The sequence below is a fragment of the Podarcis melisellensis genome (genome assembly GCF_964234715.1).
Source record: "Podarcis melisellensis genome assembly, chromosome: 5".
NCBI lineage: Eukaryota > Metazoa > Chordata > Lepidosauria > Squamata > Lacertidae > Podarcis > Podarcis melisellensis.
In genome coordinates this window covers 77,156,042-77,182,531 of record NC_138537.1, presented here as the reverse complement: position 1 = coordinate 77,182,531, position 26,490 = coordinate 77,156,042, and the positions used below count along the sequence as shown (strand labels likewise).

General features: G+C 43.3%; 1 protein-coding gene and 1 long non-coding RNA gene across 5 annotated transcripts; one reads left to right on the top strand and one right to left on the bottom strand.

The window, feature by feature from the left end:
• The first annotated feature begins 6,898 nt into the window (after positions 1 to 6,898).
• GHITM (growth hormone inducible transmembrane protein) lies at positions 6,899 to 25,332 on the top strand. Of its 4 annotated transcripts, none has more exons than XM_081912574.1 (9): positions 6,899 to 7,054; positions 13,105 to 13,259; positions 14,802 to 14,901; positions 17,075 to 17,186; positions 18,794 to 18,935; positions 20,137 to 20,245; positions 22,410 to 22,598; positions 23,042 to 23,219; positions 24,097 to 25,332. In XM_081912574.1, exons 2-9 carry the CDS (start codon positions 13,134 to 13,136, stop codon positions 24,182 to 24,184), a joined length of 1,044 nt encoding a protein of 347 aa, XP_081768700.1. In that variant the 5' UTR covers positions 6,899 to 7,054; positions 13,105 to 13,133; the 3' UTR covers positions 24,185 to 25,332. The 4 variants fall into 4 exon arrangements, with proteins under 4 accessions (XP_081768700.1, XP_081768703.1, XP_081768701.1 ...); XM_081912577.1 differs by having other exon boundaries at positions 6,983 to 7,063; XM_081912575.1 differs by having other exon boundaries at positions 7,036 to 7,161.
• Positions 24,443 to 25,688, bottom strand: LOC309370665. Its single transcript, XR_014168632.1, has 2 exons — positions 25,476 to 25,688; positions 24,443 to 25,443 (listed from the first exon to the last, which is right to left on the bottom strand). It is a non-coding gene; the product is annotated as an uncharacterized lncRNA (long non-coding RNA).
• Positions 25,689 to 26,490: the final 802 nt, after the last annotated feature.

Sequence of the window (26,490 nt, the reverse complement as noted above, 5' to 3'; positions counted from 1 at the left end):
GACTATTAGAAATGTGTTTCATTTAGCGCCTTCCATCTAAGTATCTCAAACCACTTACAATAATCATCAGAGCTGATTGCAGACTCTCTCTCTCTCTCTCTCTCTCTCTCTCTCTCTCTCTCTCTCTCTCTCAAGATGAATTCCCCCATTTATCACTGAATGTTTTATTTCCTTTGGACCTCCAAATTGCTTTAGGTATTAATCTTTTGGTTTCCGTAGACGGACAGATCACAACTGCGGTTAAAGATCTTCAAGCCTTTTCAACAAGTATACATTTTCACCGAAGAAACAGAACTTTAGTGGATCACATCTGGTCCAGTATCTTGCTTCTGGGAGTTGATTATTAACCGATAACTGATTATTAACCAATACATTCAAACCTTGGAATTCAAATGGCTCCATTGCCAAATGTTTCAGTTCCCAAATGCCGAAAACCCGGAAGTAAGTGTTAAGGTTTTCTAATGTTCTTCGGAACTCAAACGTCTGACGCGGCTTCCGCTATGCAAAAACCTAGCTGTCAGCCAATCGGAAGCCACACCTTGGAACTCGAACGTTGCGGAAGTCAAATGGTCTTCTGGAATGCATTATGTTCGAGTTCTGAGGTTTAACTGTATTTATTTCCTAGAATCAAAGACTTGGAAGGGTCCACAACCCAACAAAAGCCTCTAATACTCCCTAGAGGTCATCCTAGAGGTATCATGTGGTATCATGGAGGCTTCTGGGGAATTTTACCTGTGTGGAGAACACCCTTTGGGGTGACCTCCTAATTCTCAGTGGGAGGGGCTATATCCTGCAAGGTACTGTAGAACGGGTGTTTTCCTTCACTCTTTGTGCTATGGAAGTGGCTTAGACGGTGCAGAACACCTGCCTAGGAAAAGCTGCTCTGCTCTCTGAATCGGGTGCAAACATCTTTTCCCCAGACGCAAATAACAGGGTTTTGTTTTGAAAGTGGCTCTTCTCAAAAGTTACCGACGACCACCACCGTGACCGCAAACTACAAAGCTTTGCTGAAAGCTTTTATGTCCGTTTCATGAAGTCTACACAGCATTCTCCTGTGGGAGATTCTCACTTTTAGATGGTTGTTGTGCCGTTCCTATTTCTTCTGCTCAGATCTTATTGAACCTTCCATTGTAGTTAGTCTACAGAGAGGAGGGAGGTGATTTGTGAGAGGCAACATTTGGGGGGGGAGTGTTTTCTCCCTACATAGCATCATTTTCCCATCTTCACGGTTGTAAAGAGAAACTGGTCAATGCACACAAAACAAGCCTGTTCTTGTTACTCGTGATAGAAAACAACCGGGTGTCTATATTTGTTGTCACATCATGTCTCTTTCCTTGACCTCTCCTCAGCAATCTCTTTACGAAGCTGCAATAAACACAGTGATCGATGTAAGGAGAAAACTAGAGTACACACCTATTTCAACACAAATTTAGAGTTTGCTGCTTGGTAAAACCTCCCAGAAATGTGAAGGGAAGCTGTTTCAAATAAGACCGGTTAAATTTCATTGTGTTTACTTACACCACCACGACACCACATTGTCACTGGATTTTGCCTAAAACAAACTTTAGAAACGTATGTAGAGGTTCTTCTCTGGATAAACGCTGAGGAATTTTGAGGACAGCTCAAAGCATTTCAATAACCAGGGTTGACAAAAATATATATATAGTATAGAGTTGTACAAATGTCTGTGAAGCAAAACTATCTCTCACCTCGCCCCACTGTCATACAGACCCTTCAAGTGTCCCTATTTCCCAGGGATATCCCTGATTTAGAGAAGCTGTCCCAGATTTGGTTCTGGAAAGTCCCACTTTTCTTTAGTCTGTCCCTATTATCATTGGAGAAATGTTGGAGGGTATGGAGTTATCTGACCCGCAAGCCATCTGAAGGCAATCCTGTACAGTCAAACCTCAGAATCTGAACAGCTCCATTGCCGAACATTTCAGTTCCTGAACGCCAAAAACCCGGAAGTAAGTGTTCCAGTTTTCGAACGTTCCTCAGAACTCAAACGTCCGACGCAGCTTCCGCTTGAGTGCAAAAAGCTATTGCAACCAATCAGAAGCCATTCCTTGAAACTCGAACGTTTCAGAAGTTGAACGGTCTTCCGGAACAGATTACATTTGACAACTGAGGTTTGACTGTATAGGGAAGGTTTTTTTAACATTTTTATTATTTATTTATTTACAGTATTTATTCATTTATTCCCAACCCATCTGGCTGGGTTTCCCCAGCCACTCTGGGTGGCTTCCAACCAAATATTAAAAACAATACAGTGTCAGACATTAAAAGCTTCCCTAAACAGGGCCACCTTCAGTTGTCTTTTAAAAGTAATATAGTTGTTTATTGCCTTGACATCTGCTGGGAGGGCATTCCACAGGGCAGGCGCCACTACCGAGAAGGCCCTCTGCCTGGTTCCCTGTAACCTCACTTCTCGCAGTGAGGGAACCGCCAGAAGGCCCTTGGCCCTGGACCTCAGAGTCCGGGCTGGATGATGGGGGTGGAGATGCTCCTTCAGGTATACAGGACCGAGGCCGTTTAGGGCTTTAAACGTCAGCATCAATTGTTTTATTATGGGGTTTTTATATGTTGGAAGCTGCCCAGAGTGGCTGGGGCAACCCATTCAGATGGTGGGGTATAAATAGTACAATTATCATTATGGAATGGGATATCCCTATTTTCATCAGAGAAATGTTGGAGGGTATGTGTTATATCCACATTTTGTCTCTGCTGAGCCTCACTGCCCGCTGTTATTCACATGTTGGGGGCACCCCTACAGAGAGGAACCTGCTCTATGTGGATAGGCTTGCCTTGTGATGTGGATCCTTAGGTCTCAGCCTATGCTCATACAACAATTTCCCCTGCACAGATGCACCCCACACTGCAAAAACAGTGAATGCATGAAGTGCAGATCCACTTCTGCGGGAGGAACTGATTAATTATAGGACCCACATAGGGGAGGATGGAAGTCCAGAAGATTCCTTGGAATCTTGTTTTGATGGTTTATGTTTGATATATCTCTGTAAAACTTTAAGTTGAAAAACCAAATATTTGTGTGTGTTTTTTAAGAAAGATCACAGGGGAGGTAAAGGAAAGCTATTGAGTCATCTCTGCCACAAGGAATCACACAAAAGGCCCTCCCAGGAGATGTCAAACAGCTATGTGATTTTCAAAAGGCATCTAAAGGCAGGGATGTTTTTAGTGTGTGATGTTGTATTGTGTTTTTACTGTTCTTTTGTTAGGAGCCGCCCAGATTGGCTGGGGCAACCCAGTCAGATGGGTGGCATAAAAATAAAAACTTAGCCCAACAATGGAAAGTGAGTTAGGTCCCACATAAGGAAGACTGGCAACTTAAGATGATAGAATATGCGGAACTTATAGGTTTGATGTCTAGCTTAAGAGAACAAGTAGGACATGCATTTAAAGAGGAGTGGAAAGCTTTTGCCGCGTATATGGAGAATAGCTGCACATTGTTGAAAACACTGGCAGCAGTAAGATAAATTCCACTGTTTGATTAATATTAGAGTGATGTAAGATTGGAAAATAGACCAAAATGGTTACAGTAAAATATGCAGGAATGATATTGACAACTAAAATGGAAGGGGAAGGAGGGAAGTCATTGATTATTTGGTGCTATGGAAAATGTTTGTTTTGAGATGTTAAACTGGAAACTTAAAAAAACTATTCCATAAAATCATACAAAGAAAAACTTGCTGTTGTTGTTGTTGTTATTTGGGAATCTATCTGTCAGAACCATTTTTAAATGGAGCACCTTGCCTCCCTCCCCATCCCAAAAACATAGCAGGTACCCACAGGTCCATTTAAAACATGTACATACACAGAAAGAGAATTATTAAGCAAGGTGGACCAGGGTTGGTTCCATGCGCATACTTCCTATGTTCCCATTGAATTCCCCCCAGCTGAAATTTGAGAGCGACTATGTTTTAAATCGCTGTGTCGTGAGACGGGGAACCGTGGCAGTCCTGAAGGGCTCGGTCTTTTTAATAGAAAACTCTTTTCCCTTTCCCATTTGTGAGATACAGCGATGGCAATAGATACTGCTATTGTCTCCTCAAATCCCCACACTCCTTTATTTATTATCTAGCCTAAAATAGGAGCCGAATTTCTTATTAAATGGGCTCTGATAATATACATGGCAGCAATAGATAAATCCCCAAATCTTGTGCAATATGCTAGCAGAGGCATCTGGAATGCTAAAGAGTCAGCCGGGCTCCAGAATGCTACACTTCTTTTTTTGGTATCTCCCCACCACCCTACGCTTCTGATCTCATTTGAAAAACTTCAGTGAGCCAGCTTGCTCCGCGGAGAAATTGTGCGAAGCACAGACTCATTTATTTTCTGCTGATGAACACAGCCGTGTGAACAATTGATAAAGTTGTTGGTTTGGTTTTCTTTTTTCTGCAGAGGGAACCAACTGGCACGACAGAGCTGTAAGCTTGCATTTCAAACTTCATAACCATCCTATCTGTTAATGCAATTATGGGGTTGTTTGCTGCTCTCATGGCTCCAGCATTTGGGTACATTTAAATATATTTTATCTTTTTTTCTCCTCCAAGTTTTATGGTTTAAATACAACAAATAACAGGGTCACTTACTGTATTTCAGAATTAATAATTCCAGTCCAACGCAGGGCCTTTATATTAGCCTTGACTGAACGTTTTTCCTCAGCTTTTTTTAAAAAATATGTTTATTAAAGATTTCTTAATTTACAAAAATACATGCATTGTCTCTTTTTTCAAGTTGTGTTTTGTCAAGGGCAGGTATTTAAACATCCCCAGAAATGATAGACATTGCAGGTATTCTTTGAATGTGCCAGACATAGTAGAACATACCATTTTCAGCTGTCCATTGTACAACCAGTTACGCAAATATGTGCTATCCCCCTTTTTGGGTAGTCTAACACCACGACACAATGAAAATATCAGAGCTAGGCAGGGCAAGCACACTTGGTATTCGCTTGCAAATGGATGCACCGCTGGCAATCTGAAAATCTCTCTGGCCTAGAATCGAAATTTTACAAACCAGACTGCCCAATAACTGCTGCTAGGAAACATCTGGAGCAGATTATAAAGCAGGGACGAGGATCCTGTGGATCTCCAAAGGTTTATGGATTTCCAACTCCAGCAGAAACCTAAAATTTGAATTTATCCTTAATGGTCTTCAGCTTAGAAATTGAGTTACACTTGCAGGAAGAAAAAGTAATTTTGTTCCGCTCATAAAATGTACGAACCACAACTACCATACGTGTGTTCTATTTTTCACAACCAGAAAGTGGCGTATTGGCCAGTTGCCGATACTATAAAGCAAGAAAAAGGTGTTTGCATTTACCAGGTTTTTTCCGAACTGCAGTTTATCTGTTTTGAATAAGATGCCTTTTTCAATGCAACCTTCTAGTTGCAACAAGCTCAGAGGCAATCTCTATATCTGTGGGTTCTGGCTTGTTTGTTTCTTTTTAGCTTTTGCGAAAAAGAGCTACACATGTTCACAGCCACCGTTTGGCACCATTTTCACCATTGGCCCCCCTTGCAAAGGGCAGGCACTCTGCACATGTCTAGGGGCACTCTGCCCCCCCTCGCTCCTTTTCTGGAGGAGAAGAGAAGAGAAAACCTTAATTTAGTTAATTTGGCTATGCAGAAGATATTAAAAATAAATTTAAGGAACTGCAGAAAGAGGGGGAAGGAAGCCAGGTTTTGAAATGTCAAAATGATTGTAAAATTAGAGAAATGTATAAAATTAGTGAAATGTGTAAACTTGAAAAGTATTTTTTTAAAAAAAGACAGAAATCCGGGACGTATGCTCAGAGGCACTTGAATTCCATATGCTCATTTTCCTTTAAATACAGCCGATTTCCTGTAAGCGCTGTCCCTCTTTAGCCAGTCTCCTGCTTTTATGGAAGCTGGTGAAGATGCTGCTTTTGGAACATGGGTATAAAATTGACAGCAGGTTATGGTTTAAGAGAAAATTATGTGAAAATGTTATATAGATGGTGCCCAAACACCTAGCAGATTGGCAAAAATGTACAAATCCAAATCGATTAAGTGTTGGAAATGTAAAGAGAAAGAAGGAACCTTTTTCCATATGCAATAGTCTTGCAATAAGGTTAAAGCTTATTGGGAAATGATATATAATGAAGTGAAAAAGATGTTTAAGATAACATTTCGTGCGCGTTTTTTAAAAAAAAGCTTTTCTCTTGGGGAGTATAGGAGCAGAATTACCTAAACAATATAGAAATTTATGTACGTATGCAGCTACTGCCACAAGAACAAAGAAGTCCCAACAAGAGAAGAACGGGCTATGCAGAAATGGCAAAACTTGCTGGCAAAATAAGAAATTAAGACTTTTTAGTAAGGGATGGACATCGTCTGTTGTATATTTATAAATAAATTGCAAACAAATTAAGACATTAGCAGGATTATTGCAGAAACTTGCAGTTCTTAAAACATATATGAAATAGATGAGAAAAGGGATAATTAGAGTTAATTGGGAGATCCGGGGTGGGGGAGGAAATAAATTCAAGGAACTGCAGAGAGATGGGGAGGGGAGCTGCTTTTTCAAAAAATAAAATAAAATAATTTATGGTTGTTTCGTTTTCTCTGTTGCAATGTTTATTTGTTGTAAATGTAAATAATAAATGAACTTAAAAAGATGAAAATCATAAATGAACTTAAAAAAATTCTGCATTTGCTGGTTGTTCGTTTGCACATTTCTTCTCCGCCCCCCGTACAAAGCGACCCAGAGCCGCTTGCCCTTATCCAACATGGCGGCCCGGAGCTTCCCATACCCGGAACGAAGATGGATGCTCCCCCCCCCCGTCCGCGTGACGCACGCTCTAGGCGTTTCCGCGGCGACGGCATCGGCCTTTCGTCGTGACGTCGAGAAGGGAAGCGTCCTAGTTTGCCCTCAGTCAAAATGGCCGGCCGAGCCTTACGAGGGAGAGGCGGAAAACAGAGGTGCGCGTGAGCAGAGCCGCTCTTCCCAGAAGGCTTTGCGCCGCCGCCGTTTCCTGGTGTCAAACGCGGGGCGAGAGGGACGGTGGTAGGTGAGTGAGGTCGGAATTCGGCGTGGAATCGGTTTATTTTGGCGGGGGGCGGGCAGCGCTTCCACCTGTGGCCGTTCTTTGCTCCGGGAGGGGTTCCGTGTTCACAGGTAGGAGAGGGACGGGTGGGAATAGTCCCCGTGTGAGGAAGCGAAGATACACGCAGATGCGTATACGCAGATATTAGCTCAATGGCACTTAGGCTCGCCATGTTTCCAAAAGTAAAATTCCACCAATTGTGGAGGGTTTTTTCTTTGTTTTAGAAACCCACAAAGATTGTCGAGCTTATTTTTTAGAAACCTCCAAAATTTTGAAGCTTTATTTTAGGAAACTCACCAAAATTGTCGAGCTTTATTTTGGAAAACCAACAAAATTGTCGAGGTTTTTTGTTTTTTTTTAGGACTCCACCAAGATTGTGGAGATTTTTTTTTCATTTTTTTAAGGAAACCCACCAAGATTGTGGAGCTTAATTTTTTTTTTAGAAACCGCCAAAATTGTGAAGCTTTATTTTAGGAAACTCAGCAAAATTGTCGAGCTTTATTTTTGAAAACCAACAAAACTGTCGAGCATTTTTTTTTAGGAATCCACCAAGATTGTGGAGCATTGCTCCCCCTTTTTTTAAGGAAACCCACCAAAATGGTTGAGCTTTCTTTTAGTAAAACCCACAAGATTGTGGACCGTTTTTTTATTAGAAACCACCCAAATTGTGGAGCTTCTTTTAAGAAACCCAACAAAATTGAGGAGTTTTGGGGGGGAAACAAACGCAAATTATTAAGCTTTTGGGGGGAAGTTTCCCATCGCATTGCCATATAGCCAGGTTTCCCATGACATTTTGCTACCAGCAAAATCCCCCCAACACCATTTTTGTACCCCAAAACCAGGACATGTCAGGAATTTTCCTGACCGTAGGGCAAACCTAGCCTAAGTAATGGGCGCAACAACAGAATGTCCAGGCACTCTTTTTTAATAAGAATAATACAAAGCTGAAAATGAATGAACTGCAGCTAAAATATTACAGTGGTACCCCGCAAGACGAACGCCTCGCGAGACGAAAAACTCGCAAAACGAAAGGTTTTTTCGTTTTGGAGTTGCCTCGCAAGACGAATTTCCCTATGGGCTTGCTTCGCAAAACGAAGCTTGCCCCGGGGACAGCGGGTCTTCTCTTTTGAAGCAAGGGGCGGCGGGGAGATCGCTTCTCCCCACCGCCCCTTGCTTCAAAAGAGGTCCGGGGGCAGCTCTTTCGCGTCTCTCCGCAGCCGCTTGCTTCAAAAGAGATCCCGGACCTCTTTTGAAGCAAGCGGCTGCGGGGAGATCGCGTCTCTCCGCAGCCGCTTGCTTCAAAAGAGATCCCGGACCTCTTTTGAGGCAAGCGGCTGCGGGGAGATCGCGTCTCTCCGCAGCCGCTTGCTTCAAAAGAGATCCCGGACACCTACCCCAGCCACCCCGCTTCGGAACGCTGCTCCGAAGCGGGGTGGGGGGGGCGGGAACACCTGCCCCAGCCGCCGGGCTTCGTAGCGCTGCTGCGAAGCCGGGCGGGGGGGCGGGAACACCTGCCCCAGCCACCCCGCTTCGGAACGCTGCTCCGAAGCGGGGTGGGGGGGCGGGAACACCTGCCCCAGCCGCCGGGCTTCGTAGCGCTGCTGCGAAGCCGGGCGGGGGGGCGGGAACACCTGCCCCAGCCACCCCGCTTCGGAACGCTGCTCCGAAGCGGGGTGGGGGGGCGGGAACACCTGCCCCAGCCGCCGGGCTTCGTAGCGCTGCTGCGAAGCCGGGCGGGGGGGCAGGAACACCTGCCCCAGCCACCCCGCTTCGGAACGCTGCTCCGAAGCGGGGTGGGGGGGCGGGAACACCTGCCCCAGCCGCCGGGCTTCGTAGCGCTGCTGCGAAGCCGGGCGGGGGGCGGGAACACCTGCCCCAGCCGCCGGGCTTCGTAGCGCTGCTGCGAAGCCGGGCGGGGGGCGGGAACACCTGCCCCAGCCACCCCGCTTCGGAACGCTGCTCCGAAGCAGGGTGGGGGTGCGGGAACACCTGCCCCAGCCGCCGGGCTTCGTAGCGCTGCTGCGAAGCCGGGCGGGGGGCGGGAACACCTTCTGAAGGCGGGCGGGGGGCGAAAGTCTTTGTCCCCCCTGCCTGCCTTCCCAGGGGCTTTTAAATCGCCCCGGACAGCGGAGAAGTCCTCCGCTGTCCCAGGTTTTTTAAAATGCTGGGGGTGGGAAGAAAAGCCCTTGTCCCCGCCCCCCAGCCTTCAGAAGAGGTCCGGGGACAGACTGTCCCCAGACCTGGTCTGAAGGCGGTTTCCCTAGGAACGCATTAATTGATTTTCAATGCATTCCTATGGGAAACCGTGCATCGCAAGACGAAAAAACCGCAAGACGAAGAGACTTGCGGAACGAATTAATTTCGTCTTGCGAGGCACCACTGTATGTTCATTTTTCATTTGGTCTAGTCCTTCCTCTGTTCATCCCCCTAATATTCTTAAGAGAGTCACTTTTCTAGTCTTCAGAGAGTAGCTGGAAGTGGAGAGGCAGAAAAAGGTCATTCTTTTCTCTGACTTTGCAGTTTTAATCTGAAATCTTAGGCGCAGTACTGCACCCAGAGCTCAGAAACTGCTTGCGCTAATGAAATTCCCTATCGCAAAATGCGCCTAGTACAGTGTGAGTTTCGAACACTGCTCCAAGCCCATGTAGGACAGCAACTGAAAGAATAAAAGTGACTGGTTCTGCTAAGAAATTGCCCGTTCTTGCTGATTCTTTGCATTTGGTACATTTAGCAACTGTGGGGACACCACAGAAATGTTATTTTGGTTGAAAGTTGCAGCATCAATCTCTATTCCTCTATTTTGAGGATTACAAGACTTGGTGGGTGTCCTTGTATGCATGCATGTCTTTCTCCTTATTACATCATACAGCCTTGACTCAGCATTTACTTGATATTAGATAATACATGGTTACTGTGTTCCCTTCATCTGTAGCTGCTCCCTCTTGTCTTTAAGAAGGTCTTAACTAGGGCTGCCGTATTTCAAATAGTAAAAACCAGGACATCCTAAAAGTTTTCTTTTTTTCTTTTTTTAAGGAAACCACCAAAATTGTTGAGCAACAAAGGTTGTTGACAAACCTAGCGTTGCCATATCTCCAAAAGTGAAACTCAGGACAAAGTTATTGAGCTTGTTTTTGTTTTTGAAGGGAACTAACAACTATCAGCTTTTTTTGTAAAAGTTACAAGAGTTTTTTGGATTTTGGAGCTTTTGAAAAGCATTTTTGGTTCAATTTTGCTGGTTTTCCAGGACATTTGCCCAATTTCAAAAAAATAATCCAGGATTCCATTTTCGGAAGCAAATTCCAGGATGTATGGCAAAATCTTAACAAAATTTTTGTGATTTATTTCTTATACATACATGAGCCTTTCAAAAAGTGTATCTGCACTGCAGTCCTATGTATTACTAATCAGAAGTAAGTACGGTTTGTAACCAAAATGAGGCTTTTCAGTACTGACTGCCAGAGGCTCAGATGTATAATAGATTTGAAACCCACTGGACAGTTTTTCATAGCAAATACAGACTGTGGTATTGTTCACTTATGAGTATAACATGAAAATGCATATTACTACCCCTCCTTCCCCTTACCTAGTTCCTTAGAAATTATTTCATGGGTCTTATTCACAGAAGGACTGATTTTATCTAACTTGTGGTTGCTAAACAACCACAACTTGTTTCCCATTTCTTTTCCTTTCTCTTCACAAGATTTGTTTTATTTTTAAAAAAAATCTGCTAAATTCTAAAAACCTTGGATAAAGAGAGAGTTATCATGTGTCTGCTTTTTTCTGATTTCTCCAGTTTAAGGCTAAATTAGCAACCCAGCTTGTGACTTCAGCTCTTCCCCGGATAGTGTTTTTTTTGTTTGTTTATGGTGAAAGTTAAATATTTCTGTAATTTTTGTGGATTAGCCTCAAGGGATCAGTAGCAACCATGTAACAGGTTTAAAGTGGATGGGAAGTATTAGTGACACAGCTCTGCAATCCTTGCCACTTTTATTTGGCTGTCATTTAAATTACAGCCTCTTAAACAGCTTACTGGGTTGGTGTGTGTTTTGCCCGGGACACAAAAAGTCTTTACTTGCTTGAAGCTTTTGGAAAAGTTCAGAACTGTATTCACCACGTTCCAACAAACCCTTTTGGTTCTTGTATTCTACTGACCCTGTTCTGTTTCTGGGGATCAGCCAGACTTGCAAGTCTGCCTACAGTGCTACCTCGGGTTACAGACGCTTCAGGTTACAGACTCTGTTAACCCAGAAATATTACCTCGGGTTAAGAACTTTGCTTCAGTATGACGACAGAAATTGCGCAGCGGCGGCGTGATGGCAGTGGGAGGCCCCATTAGCTAAAGAGGTGCTTCAGGTTAAGAACAGTTTCAGGTTAAGAATGGACCTCCAGAACGAATTAAGTTCTTAACGCGAGGTACCACTGTATATGGCCACATTTTAAATTTCAAAGAGGTTGTGTATATTTTCATTAATGAGTATTTCTTCCCATGTGCTTCTGATTGAGAATAACAACATGGAAAAATGACGTAAAGGGGCAAAGCGAGGGTCATATTTACTCCAGTTTGCCTAGTTTCTCTTTTCTTCTTTCTGCCTTTCCACCCCCTTTCCCTTGGAAAGTCTGGGTGAAAACAGAGTAGTCTTGCCTCTGCTTAGCTTAAACTAGGAATAACAAAATAAAGTCTTTCCTTTATTCCTTGTAGATGAGAGATGTAGAAGCTGTGGCCCTCTGTTATAGGACCACAACCCCCCCCCCATCATACCCAATGAGAATCCCAAATCTGGAGGGCCAAAGAGTTGCTTATCCCTCTCCTAAATGTGCATTTCCACTTTAAAATTCCACAGCAGCTAATGTAACTGAAACTTAGCTTGCACTATTCTGAGGGCAGATTATCAGGCTGTGGAATCCCTAAGAGATGGTGGCATCACAATGGTTTGAATTCTACTCTGCTGCTGGGATCCTCTCCCTTTCCGGCTCTCCATAAAAACACAGCAAACAGAACTGCAAGGAGGAGAAGCTCAGCTGCTGGGGATAATGTCATCAGCAGCTGGACATGACCAGGGTGGCAAATGAAACCTTTTGGGAAAGCTCGCCTTGCCTGGAAGTGGCCATCTTCCAGCTCCTGCCTTGCAGCGACAACTTCCAGAGAAACATTGTCGTATACCTTTTTAAAACGTTGCCATTTCCCAGCAACTGAGTTGAACAAAATCAAAAGTGGCAGAGTAAACTTTATTTTTTTCACGCACAAAAACGAAACAAAAAGCTACTACTACTCAAGGCAGTCTGCTGTCCTAATTTAATTTTTTATCGAAGTTTGATTCTTTTCATTCATAAAGGGGGATGGGCTGTAGCACATTGTTTGTGTCCATGCTTTACATTTTGAAGGTTCCCAGTTCATGTATGTCTTGATGCAGGTTGTGCTGTGGTCTAAACCACAGAGCCTCTTGGGCTTGCCAATCAGAGGGCTGGCCGTTCGAATACCTGCGACAGGGTGAGCTCCCATTGCTCGGTCCCAGCTCCTGCCAACCTAGCAGTTTGAAAGCACACCAGTCAAGTAGATAAATAGGTATAGCTGTGGTGGGAAGGTAAACAGTGTTTCCTTGCCCTCTGGTTTCTGTCACAGTGTTCCATGTGCCAGAAGCAGTTTAGTCCTGCTGGCCACATGACCTGGAAAGCTGTCCAAACGCCAGCTCCCTCGGCCTGAAAGCGAGATAAACACCGCAACCCCATAGTCTCCTTTGACTGGACTTAACTGTCCAGGGGTCCTTTACCTTTACCTTACCTATGTCTTGAATCCTTGGGATATCCAGGTAAAAATGTGCTGGACCTTGAAGAGCTGCTTCCAGCCAGAGTAGACACTGTTGGGTTCAACAGTTAAGTGGAGAGATGATTTGAAGCAGCTCCCTATATCCACTTTCTTTTATATAGTGATGTTAGCAATTATTATTTTTTGGCTCCATGCTGTGCTTTGCAGTGCAGTTGCTGTTATGTAACTCTCTTACATGTTGTTGTTACAGGTAAAATTTTGCCATTGACGACCACAGCGATGTTGGCAGCAAGGTTAGTGTGCCTTCGGGCTCTCCCTTGCCTACGGCCTGCACACCTTCAGGCTTCACCTGCACTGAGAAATTCTTCTCTAAAGACACAGCATTGGCTCTTGCAGCCTTCTAAGGTAGGTGTCTCTTTGGAATCTTATACTAGTTTTAAGATTTCTCTTTTAAAAACAGTTTATGTGCAAGTTAATACATTCAGTACATGAATTAAAGTAGCCTATTTTTTGCTTCTTAAAACCATACGGATCTGCTCCAAGATCTTAATCCTTGGAAGCCTTTCATGTGAACAGAAAACCATAACTTTTACGTTTGGACAGTTTCTGTTTTATAGCTCTAGCCCTGCAGAGTATGGGTAAAGGCAGCACAACTTGACATGTTCATGCAGCTACATCAAAGCCAGCCCAAAATCTGCCCTGTCTTTGCACGCACGCGCACCCCACAACTATCTTCATGGGCCCCACTTCTTAGTGGTATGCTCCAATGTGGAATTTATTTACTTACTTTAATAGATTCCTGCCTGCTGTTTACTTTAAGGTCCCAGCGCGAGTTACTACAATAAAGTATACAATTATATAAAACAAAATGGTTGTAAACATAAAAGAGGAATCGTGTAAAAACAGCAGCATGTGAAACAGACCCAGAATTAAAAACAAAGCAAACATTTAGCAATTCCACATATAAAAACAGCTTTAAATAGTTACAGTACAGATGCAGAGTGCGAGAAAAGCTTGTTGAAAGAGAGTGGTCTTCTGTAGATGCTGAGGGGACAGCAGAGGTGGTGCTGGTCTGATATTCTGATTCGTACCCTGTAAAATAGAGCTGTCAATAAGATTGTATCTACAGAGCATCCTCTCCTGCAGATCACAGTGATGGAGCAGGTATAGGATTTTATGTGCCAGTACCAACATATTAAACATAGCATGTTAGCTCATTTTCAGCCAGTGCAATTCTTTCAGCAGTAGTGTAACATTATCTGCCCCAGTGAGTAGTTGTGCTCCTCCATTTTGCACTAACTTCAGCTTCTGGGCCAACGTCAAGGGTGGCCTCACATGGAGCCCGTTGCAGTAATGCATTCTGGAGGTTATCAACAATGGTGACAATGGTGGTCAGACTATCCCAGTCCAGAAACAGACAAATCTGTCTTACCAGCTGAAGCTGATAAAAGACACTCCTAGCCATGGAGGTCATATGGATGCTTACAGAATACAGGAGCATCCCTCATACCAGGCGCATGCTCCTTCAAGGGGAATACAATCCTGTCCCAAGCAGTCAGTGGTCCAGTTTTCTGGATTGAGGAACCACCCACTCACAAGGCCTCTTGTTTTGCCGGATTCATAGTTTGTTGGTCCTCTTTTAGCCCATCATGGGGTCCATGCCCCTATCCATGGTTTGAACGGCCTCTCCTGATACATACGTTATGCATGTGAATGACCCAGTCGAGTAAGTTTGGCCTGTCACATTGATATTTATCCAAACTGGGAGATGATTGTGTGATGCATGGTTAGACTCCAGCTATCTTTCCCCATTGTTCAACTCCTCCTAATTTGATCTTTGTTGTGCAGTATGCTGTTTCTCCAGATTAACTGTAGGCATATTTATCATCCGTTCCCTTGACAGCAATCTAGATTCTGTCTTTCTTTCCTTACCTTTTGTTGTAACAGGGATATGCCTCCAAAGCCAGGTTTGGTGTACGCAAGGGGAGAACTGGTCAAGAAATTAAGGAAGCGGCTTTTGAACCATCAATGGAGAAAGCGTTAAAAGGTACCTGTATATCTCTCTCAGATTTCACTTACTGTGGTTGACAGAGGAGAGGCAAAGCAACACTCGAAAGTAGTGTGGAGGCAAATCGATGCCTTTCTGTATTTTTACTTTTCGGCTTTAATTTTTAAAAGTTTTAAAAAGAGCCATGATACAGATAAAGCATATAAAAGCACAATTGCCAATTTTTTAATTGATTTATTTCAAAACTGATATAATGAATATCTCTTAAACTTGATTCATGATCCTCTTGCAAACTGTTTTATTTGTTGCATTTACATAGGGTGATATCTAGCTAAGGTCCCCGTTGCACTAATACATTTAAAGCAGTATCATATCATTTTAAGCAGTTATGGCTTCCCCCAAAGAATGCTGGAAACTGTTGTTTGTTAAGTGTGCTGACAGTTGTTAAGAGATCCCTATTCCCCTCACACAGCTATAGTTCCCAGGTTAAAAATCTCTGGAAACTGTAGCTCTGTGAGCGGATTAAGGGTCTTCTAACAACTCTTAGCAACTGTAATGAACTACAGTTCCCAGGATTCTTTGGGAGAAGCCATGACTGCTTAAAGTGACATGATACTGCTTTAAATGGGGCCCGTCACACAGTGTCAGTGGATTTAAGTCTGAGGGCAACTTGGTTGGATATCACTCATAGTAACTTTGTGCCAATAAACTTCTGACAGTTTATGCTACAATAAAAAAATGAAAACAATAAGATGGCAGAAGAAGTGATCTCCACAACCTCTTCCTCTCTCCATCCATTCAGGACACAGGTCTTTTAAGTAGCCCCAGGCAAAATTGGAGAGGGACTGCCCTAAGACTGGCTGCTTTGTACAATAGAAAAAAAGACTCCAGGCTAGCATTATAGATAACACACATAGCATATGTATGATTGAGAGCTTTCTGATGGATTCGGGGACTTGTAAGCACAGGGACTCTGTGCCAGGTTCCTGAATACAGCATCCTGCCTCTCAGCAGGATTCATCCATTGATCCCTCTGGGAGACCATGTACTCCAGTTTTATGTCCTATAGCTACCTGAGCTCTGCAGTACATTCATTTGTTAAACCATGAATATATAAATATAATTTCACCAGCTAAGCCACATTTATTTTATATCGCATGGCAAAACACTGTTTTGGACATTTGACTTTCAAATAAGTGATCTTGCCTGAGTCCTCACATCAGAATTCCCACCTCCTCTTGCCTCTGCCTAGATATAATTATATGAAGCAACAGACATGCGGGATGAATGATTATAGGTTTTGGAATACATTGCAAAGCAGTATGAGCTAATTGTCATCATAGCCTATTAGTATGCATGGTGGTTCTGAACTGCATGGGAAACGTGGTTTAAAGCAATTCCTCTTTGTCAAAATCTCGGAACAGCCTTGTGGCTTACGGATAATTGCCATTTTATTGCAGCTCTATTAAAATAGTCCTTGGTTTCCTTATTTTTAGAAGTTTGCAATGCAATCCAGATCCCCTTGCAAAGGACTGTTAGATTTGGGCTGTCTCACCAACCAGCCCCTGTGCAGGTGGGATCCCTGCTGATGGCAGCTGGCAGCAAGCTCCATAATGTGAGGTTCTGAGGCAGGGTAGGGCCAGAGCTGAGCCACCCTGAGATCTGTCAGATCCTGAGCCAGTTTCACTGCCTTTTCATGATGGCATCAGGCCCCATTGCTCCAGGTTGGCATGGCAGTCTTTCTCCACCCTGACTGCTGGGCAGCTGAGCTACAGATGCAGTGATGGTTCTTGCAGCCAAGGTTTGGATTGCGCCATTAATTGTATGAAACTTTTACCCTTCTAAACAATTGGTAGTGAACTCTGTATGCGTGGCAAAAGATTATAGGCATAAAGTAAACAGGATGCATGGCAGTTCTCTCAGTTCTCTGGCCATAAGTACATAGTGAAGAGCTAGAAACTTCAATGTTCATTCAAGAAGAATAAAAATGAAGTCTTCTAAAGTTGATGTTAAAGAATCATCGCTTTGACACTGGTGATCTTTGCTTCTTCCAGTATAAATCATACAAACCCACTCACTTGTTCAGCTATTCAAACATGTGTATTTCTTAGGAGAAAACTACTTACTTCTGAAATCATAACATTGCATTGGTGTTGCTGCAAAATGGGGAAAACATTTTATGGGGTAAGCTTAATTTTATTCTCTTTACCAGTTGATCGAATGGGGAGATGGATTGTCGCCGGAGGTGCTGCTATCGGCCTTGGGGCAGTTTGTTACTACGGATTGGGGATGTCCAATGAGATCGGAGCCATTGAAAAGGCCATGTAAGTAAAATACCCAAAATGTGTCAAGTTCTTGTGGTCACAAGACAGTTAAAAGCAATTTCAGTGAAATCAATCTATAGTTAGAGCTGTGGTTTTGAAAGTTCGCTCTTTCTTTCTTTTTCTGAACACAACAAAACCATGATTAAATGTTTGGTGCTTCTGCTTCGAGAGACTCGGAGCCAGAAAGAATCTCTTGATTTGTCATTAATGATTCTGCTAAACCAGTGACCGAAAAGATACAGAAGCTACTGGTTTTGGCTGCAACCCAAACCCCCATTTGGCTGGGCTGGAGGGAGTTTGGATGAGGCAGAAAGGTTTCTCCACCCAGTGCTGTCTAGCTTTACCAGTCAGGATGTTTCAGGGGCAGAGTTCAGCCAGCAAGGGAGCCAAGCAGTCCTGATCTGGCTGGCTTCTGTCATGTGATGGCAGCAGGCCCGCTTTGAGCCTGGAAACTGGCAGAGTTTCAGCAAGAATCGGGTTACCCAGGCTGAGCCAAAATGAGGGTTTAGGTGGGGGCTAGGGTGGGGGGTGTCAGCGGTGGCATTCCCCCCCCCCCCCGCAACTTTTTAGGGGTCGGTTGAAAAACGTTAAATCCATAGAGTTAACCCTGGCAGGTTTGGATTATCTATGTGACCATTGTAAGAAAGAAACGTAGCTCATTTTCTAAAAAGGCCTCGTTTGTCCTCAGTGGCACCATCCCATCCATAATGTGACCCCTAAATGACTGAAATCATTTTAAAATGAAACCAAGAAAAATGGTGTTGAAATAGCAGTGGAGCAGAGAATCTGTGTTTTGTGGGAAGCAGATTGGGTATAGTAGGGGCAGAAGAAGCCGTGCTTTCCTTGCTATGTAGATACATTTAAAGATGCATCTTCTTCAGCCCATCCTAGATGCGAGTTGTTCATATTCTGTTGGTCTATGCATTTTCCCTCTATTCTGTGTTTAGGATGCAAGGAGGAAGTGTGATATGTGAAACTTCCGTGCTTTTCTGATCGCTATTGGTCTTTTAAATAAATCATAACTAGCCATTGAAATTTTGGGTTTTGAAGTCAGAAATACAATTGACTAGAAATTTTGGGGAGAAATGGTTACAGCAAAAGAGATAATGGTTCTATTGAAGAGAATTTTCTCACCTTAATCTACCCCCATCCCTACCCCATTTTGGTTCTGGCATGTTGCTATAAAAAAAAATGAGAGAGAAAAATAGGAGGACCTTTTATTCTCAAATTTGTTGTTAAAATACCTCTGTATGGGTGCCTTTTTTTGCTAACACACAATGTAAAAGTGAACGAAAATTAATTGCCCAATGGGCAAATGATAAAAAATCAGCTGAGAGATCCAAAACTACCCTGTGGCCAAAGATATGTGGTTGCAGGGAAATGTGGTCTCAGATTCCACACAATGTATTTTTTACTGTTACCTTAATAACTAACATGATATCCACAACACATGCCTTATTAAGGGAGCAAAGGGAGTGTCACAAACCCATTACATTGAAAGCCTGGATTGCAAGTATTGAAACAGTTTTTCTTCCGTCAGAGTGCAAACCTGCTGCTTGCCCCTGTAACATATTCATATAACTTAAATATATTCTGTTTGTTTCCAGTATCTGGCCGCAGTATGTGAAAGACAGAATCCGTTCCACCTACATGTATTTTGCAGGAAGTGTTGGTTTGACAGCATTGTCTGCTGTTTTAGTTAGCAGATCTCCAGCCCTCATGGGGCTCATGATGAGGGGATCTTGGCTGGTAAGTTCGGGGTTTTTTGGTGTTCTCTATCTAATATCGGTTAGAATGCATCTCTCAAAAGAATTCTTCAACCTCCTGTTGACTGAGTTAAATTTTCTCATAACCTGTAGGGGCTCTCTAAATTGCAAGACCAATAGGTAGGCAGGATTCAATAAAATATCCCATGGTTTTGACCCTATTTGAGTGATGCTGCTTCTCACAGAGAACCCAGGGAACTGTAGCATAGGCGTGCTCAGTTAGTCGCCCGCTTGCCAAATGAAAAACGTCAAAAGATTACGTGTTGTTTCATGTGTGAGAGACTGAGTGAAGCACTTACGGCCAGGTTTGCACAGAGCCGGGATTAACACAATCTCTCTCACGCTGCTTAGTTAACAATTAAAACAGGTGGGTTTTCAGTACTGATGCTGAAGTCTGTCCGCACAGTGAGGAACAAGTATTGCATGTTCTTTTTGGGGGCAGGCGTGTTCTTCAGAAACAAGGAGATCTTATTCCTTGTTGGAATATAATTTATTTTGCCAGGGATGGCCCTTGGTCGGCAGCAGATCTGTGCTTGCTATAGGTTAATCGCCTATTAACACAGCCCCTTCAAAGCTTATCTTCCTAATTTCTTTAACAGTGTGGTTGGAAATAGACGGGGAGAAACAAGGGACCTAGTTCTACCACATGGCAGTAAATGGAAGAGTTTGCAGTCGCATGCTGGCATTATGCTGCAATCCCAACCCCAGTTAGATGGGGATATGCTCCACTGAATTCTCTGGGATTTATTTTTGAATAGAGATGGATGGGACTGCAGCATAAGCCTCAAATCTCACTTTTAAAAACACCCAGTATCTGCCATCTTGCCAAAAAAACAACCTGAAGATCCATTGTGCCCACTAGAGGGAGCCACCGCTAATTTAGTCAAATATTGCCTTTGCGTGGAAGGTTTCGGCAAGATAATGTGTGACTGAAACACACTGGCTAGGAAGCAAATGTATTGCCCAAGTATAGCCATTGCCAAAGCAGAATTGGACGAAGCTGCCTGATGAGGACCTTTGTGACACAAGTATAATTTCCTGCCATGTCATCTGGGGAAAGACCCCGAGTGAATATTGCCGTATCATAAGTGAACCTTGGTCAGCTGTAAAATGCTTAGTAAAAAAACAAAAACAAACCCAAAACTATAAAACAATTTGCTAGTAATAACAACAATCGTTTACAGGCAATTGGTGCGACATTTGCTGCAATGATTGGTGCTGGAATGCTGGTTAGATCAATAGATTATGAACAGAGCCCAGTCCCTAAACATCTGGCTTGGATGCTGCACGCAGGTAGGTGGCTTCTGATTTTCCCAAACAATTATTGTTGTTGCTGTTGTTGACCTCAAATGTAAGTTGCATTGAGAATTCCCCTGATCAGCTCCCTGATTTATTTATTGATTCGCTGAAGAATGGATAGTTCTCACTTGCAGTCAGAAACATACTTGACAATCCAGCTGATTTGCTGTGGAGCTGTAGAACAGTGCTGAGGGGTGGGTTAAAATACATTTAGAGGGAGGCAATCAAGGTTTCTTGTTGTTAGAATGTATATACTGCCCTATACCCAGAAACGCTGGCCTTAAAGACACATGCCATCTAGTGTGAAGATGCATGCAGTGACCAGGTTCTAAACACTATGCACGCAGTTCCACATCCATATGTGGCAATCTTGGCTTCTCCTGGTGTCATTTCTTTCTGCCCCCCCCCAACAAAGCCCTCGGCTCCAAAGGTTGGATCCCTCAAGAATAGCACCCCTAGAAGCTGGACAGTCTTCATGCATGCACGGGTTTTAAAAATATATATATTAAGGAATTTTTCTATTACAAAACATATGTACCTTTCACAGTCTGTCTCTCGTCTCCACTTTTAGTTCATAGAGTCTTATTCTCAGTTCATTTACATTTAGGGAGAGACACTTTTGTCATAGACATCTTGCAGTCGGGGGGGGGGGGGTCAGATGGGATCCAGAGCTTCTGTGCACAAAATGCTCCCATGCATTTTGGGGAAACACTTCCATTTAAACGTCCAAAATGCACACAAGTGTTTTGTGCAGCTCTGGATCCCATCTGATAAAATAAAACGCTTAAAATCTGCTCCCTTCTCCAAATCTCGGGCACTAACTTGCTGGGGACTTTAAAACAAACCACTATGTCTCGGATACAGGAATGATGTTGGCTTACCTTTGCAGTGTTGTAACAGTTGCTGAGATAATGTGAAGTGCTTTGAGAACTTAAGAAAAACACTTTGTCGCAGCCTTCTAAGTAACCTCACAGAAGTTAAAAGCCTGCCGAGAAACTAGTAGCCTTTGTTTCCATCCTGGCAAGGGAAAAGAGGAAGCTGCTTGCTCCAAGCCCAGTGCAGGAATGGAAGCTACTACCTTTCAGTAGGCAGGAAACAGAGATCTGAAAGCTAGAAGCTGAGATCTGAAAGATAGGGGCTAAATGGTTTTGGGTTTTTTTTATGCCTTCTGCCAATAGGAATGGTGAAGGATGAACAGAGCAGTTGATCCTCCCTCCTCTGCCCTGTTGCATTTCCATGCTAGCAGAGAACAAAACAAGCTGGCAGAGCAGTGATGAAGTGTGGAGTCCCTCTCCACTCACCTGTATGGAATTCCTGGTCATCCTTGGCTACCAGATGTGTTGTTATATATCAGTCTATTAAATAATACAGAAATTAAAGCAAGGGTTTTTTTTCTTTTTTTAGTCAGCTGTTGGGGTTATTTCATGCCTCTTTGAAAGCACAGAGGGTTTTAGGGTGGTGTTGCATGTTAGCGAATTTAAATCTTCACAGCTTTCGCGTCAGGATTGTTCCCTGTAGTTTCATACTGTTCAGTTCTACAGAATTTTCATGGCATCTAGCGTAGACTTGGGTTGTTGTTGACTCATCAGGGTGTCGTGAAACTCCAATCTGAGGAAGCCTGGGGTGATTTAAAATATTGGTACTTGAGGCCAATGTTGCAGCAGGGTGAAAATGTGATTGCCTCATCACCAGTCAGTAGTTAACTAGGCTTGCCATATTTCAAAAAGTAAAAACCAGGACACCCTGAAAGGTGTTGAGCTTGTTTTAGGAAGACCCCAAAATTGTTGAGCTGTTTTTAGGGAAAACCCGAAAGCGTTTTTCAACTGTGATTTTTCAGTTGACGTCTTAAGGTGGCTTTGACATCCCAGTAATGTCCGGGAAAGTCCGGATGTATGGCAACCCTAAGTTAACTTGCCGCAAACGTATTCCCATTTATCTAACTTGTATCCCAAACCTACAACACTGATTTGTTTCTAGGGCAGCTGACAGTGTAGTAAAACACAAAAAGTTCGAACTAAAACAGCGACAGGCGATTTAAATAGATGGCAAGACTAAGCTCCTCTAAGTTCGGTTTCTATTCGCAGTCCTTAAAAGCCTTGATGTGCCATGTATGCAGTTGAGTAACTGAATTAATATTGGTGCCTCTTTCTTTCCTTAGGTGTCATGGGTGCCGTTGTGGCTCCTCTTACTCTACTGGGTGGCCCCCTGCTCATTCGAGCTGCTTGGTACACAGCAGGAATCGTTGGTGGTCTCTCGACTGTGGCTATGTGCGCACCGAGTGAGAAGTTTCTGAACATGGGAGCGCCACTGGGAGTGGGCTTTGGCCTCGTGCTTGCTTCTTCCCTTGGTCAGTGGATGATGTTGGGTGTAGAGTGTGATTGAGCTGCCTAGAATCAAGCTTGCTTTATGCATTCCATCTGTTCCTTAACAAATGTGTTCCGAAAATTTGTGTTATATACATTTCTGCTGGTTGGCCATCTACGTTTCTCAGCATATTAAAAATGTTCTGTTTGAAATTAGACCTACTCAGGTTTGCGTGTCGCTCTGGCTCTCCCTGCCGCCCCACAGTGAACTTGTAAAGAGCAAATATCGGACATCTAAAGTTAGAAAAAGGGAGGCTGATTATAAGTAACATGTCCTCAGTGATTTCATGGTCAATATCTTATTTAGATAATGCTTTCCATTCAGTGGTGCATTTTGCATATGAAAGCACTGTTTGCATGTGGCATAACTGTGTGTGTCCCCAAAATGCATACTTGGTTCTTGATAGCCTTTGTGTATATCTTCCAGGATCGATGTTCTTTCCTCCTACGACTGCTTTTGGTGCCGGCCTCTATTCCGTCGCTGTTTATGGTGGCTTGATACTTTTCAGCATGTTCCTGCTCTATGACACCCAGAAAGTCGTACACCGTGCAGAAACTCAACCGCTGTATGGCGTAGGGATGCAAAAGTATGACCCCATCAACATGTAAGTGCTTCCTCTTTATAAACGTGATGCAAATTCATGAAACATTTAGAGAATCCTAGTTTTCTGGAATACAAGCAAACTGTGTGCATGCTATGTTTAGGTCTGCTTAGAAGTCTATAGACCTTTTAATAAAGGGTGCCTTGTCATTCTTTTCAGTGATTGCTGCTTAGAAGGTTAGGAAGAGGAGCAGCTGCACCAGGAGGCCGGGTGCAATAGACAACCTCTGATTTTCATTAGCTATCTCCAGTAAAAACAACCCTTTGTGTTACAGGCTTAGAAACAGCTGTTACCTAGTTTAAGGAGAGCAATTTCCAGGCCATTCTGCAAGAAAGCTTTGCAAATACAGTCGTACCTTGGAAGTCGTACGGAATCTGTTCCAGAAGTCCGTTCGACTTCCAAAATGTTTGGAAGTTTGAATTAATTTTATAATGAAATGATTTTAGAATGTTGTATTATTTTATTGTTGTTAGCCACCCTGAGCCCGGCTTCGGCAGGGGAGGGCGGGATATAAATAATAATAATAATAATAATAAACCAAAGTGCGGCTTTGTTGGAAGCACCGTTGGATGTTTGGGTTCCAAAACACCTGAGTACCAAGGCGTTTGGGATCCAAGGTACGACTGTACTGGTGACAGCAAGGAGTATACAATAGGATGACTGGGAAGGAAGCCATTTGTGGATAGTATTCACTAATATTTGTTTGTATACGCTAGTAAGGTCCGTGAACTTAGTTTGCTGTGTTTTTGTCTCAAAACCACGAATGGACTTCAGTTTGAACACCAGGCTGCTGTGCCAAATCATTTGCATCATTCTTTTTTCCTTGCTAGAGGACAAGGAAAGTTTGTTTAACCTAATGGCTGTTTCTCTTGTCTTTCAGGTGTATGGGTATATACATGGATACTCTAAACATCTTCATCAGAGTCGCCACCATGCTTGCTACCGGCAGTGGCAACAGGAGAAAATAGACCGCAACTTCCTTCCTCAGGCCGAACTGATAGCTCACCAAAAACTTTGGCTTGTCTGATTAGCGCATAATATCTCCTAAAACTGCCGCTGGGTTGGAGGCAGCTTTCATGTAGCAGTCAGATATTCCTAGCACTTCCACGTGACCTTTTAAGGTGTTTTTGGAGTAATGTGATTTGGATCTTAACACCAGTGGAAAGTAAATTGCTGCATGCCATTAAATCATTTCTCCCTGATTTGGGGGGGTTTGGAAATGTGTAAGAAGTTTATTTTAAAATATGTAGATTTGTAGCCGGTGTAAGTTTAGTTTCCTCCTCTTAAATGGTGAAGTTGTGGTCTTAACTCCGTATATAGGAGCAGACCCAAAGGGCGCTGCATTTAAACCAAAATTAACGTCAAAGGGAGCTGTATTTGGAAGTTATTTGCAACAGATTGTGTTCCACAGCATACTCTTCGGTGGTAACTGAATGTAACATACTCCAGACTGATAAGAGAAATGGCTAATAAAATAAAATCTCTAAAAGGATATTTGTTAGGATCCTCTTCGCTTTCCCTTGCAGACAATTGGGGAACTTACCAACAGACTATATTGTATTTGTACTACTGTCACACAAATGCCATCAGCTAAGTGTTGCTTCTCTTTGAAGAGATTGTGGAAGCAATGCTGAAGTGTAGGTTAACTGAAGAGTTGCTTTTCGCTATCGCTAACAGCAAGGGTAAAGGAATCAATTTGAGCATTTCTGACCTGCATTTTCCTTCAAAGTCAAACTGGGACGCAATGTTAACTTTGAAGCCCGCATCCCTCTCTTCCGGGCTCAAAATGTTGCCCATCAACTGGCAGTTTCTTTTGATATTTATCTAAAGACATGTGGCCTCCTTTACAGAACACTGATTTCTAAAAGATGTCTAATTCAAGAGCCACACTTCTGAAAATAATATTTTTTTAAAGCTGGGAAAGCAGATGTATGTGAATTCATTCATCAGACGGAACAGAAGTTATTTTGGAAATTGCTGGACCTCTTTGTTACCGTAGTACTCGTCTGTTATTTTTAAGTATTGTGGCACAGCAATTCAGTAACTTTATTTTCCATCCGCTTTTGCCATTTGTGCTTGTACCAGCTTCTGAAACAATAAAGTCTTCGCTGAGAAATTTATTGGTCTTGTTTTCTGTAAGGTGCTACAGAGATACTTTACTTAAAACTGTACTTTTAAAAACGCTTTTCATATACTTGAAGGCACTTGAGCAGTTTTCATTTTCCTTCTGAATTTACCCTTTTTTAGGGGAAACTTCACAAAATTGAGTGTTCACAGGTCGTACTCTGTTTAGTAATCTGCCCGCTCCATAGAGCTCTCCTTTCCCTCCACCAGGCATCCATATTTGGGGCTTTTTTTGTTTCCTTGCGTTTTACACCTATAGCCTCAGAGGCTTCTGGGTGTTGTTTGGGGGTGGGGAGCCTTGGGAAGTGGCTAAAACCGTCGGAAGGGGTTTTCCTTGAGAGGAGACATGTCTTTCTGCAGAGTCTGGGGACCTTGGGCACTTGTGCAAGGTATATGCCCTGAATCCAGCAGCAGCGACTCCCTCACCTGCCCAGGTGTAGGGAACCTGAAAAGCTTGCTCCAGCGCTCCCAGAGGTTCTGGATGGAATCTACACACATATAAAAAGTGATGTGAAAATGCTTTATGTTAACATTTTGAAAAATAAATTGAAATTGCCATAGCTCACTGTCGCCATCTAGTGTCACGTTTATATATTGCACCTTACAACAAACTTAAAATGTTTCATCTGCAACTGTATAGCTGAGTCCCTGGTACACTGGGAAAAGAGGGGAGGGGGCTGGCTCATGCCTACACCTCACAGGATGCCACCATCTGGGACAGGCTGGCCTATCTGGGACAGGCTCTTGGCTACCTGCAGCCTTACATCCGATTCACCTGAAAGTGGTGCCTGATAGGCCAAACCGATGCCAGATAGGCCATGTTTCCAGGTACGCCAAAAAACGAGCCCTCGGCGCCCTGACCTGCATGTCACGGTTTTCGCCAAAATTCCGCCGTCGTCCGATTCACTCGAAAACAGCACCAAACACCTGCAAATATTCCCTGCAACCTTTGGCACTGTGAATGCCATGTTTCACAGTAGGCCATAAAATGAGCACCCAGCGCTCTAACCTGCGTACGGACGTCTGATTCACTTGAAAACTCTGCCAAACACCTGCAAATGGCCGTCTGCAGCGTTGGGCGGTGCAAACATCGTGTTTCCTAGTAGGCAGTGGCCAATTTGCAGGTGTTTGGTGCCATTTTCGAATGAAT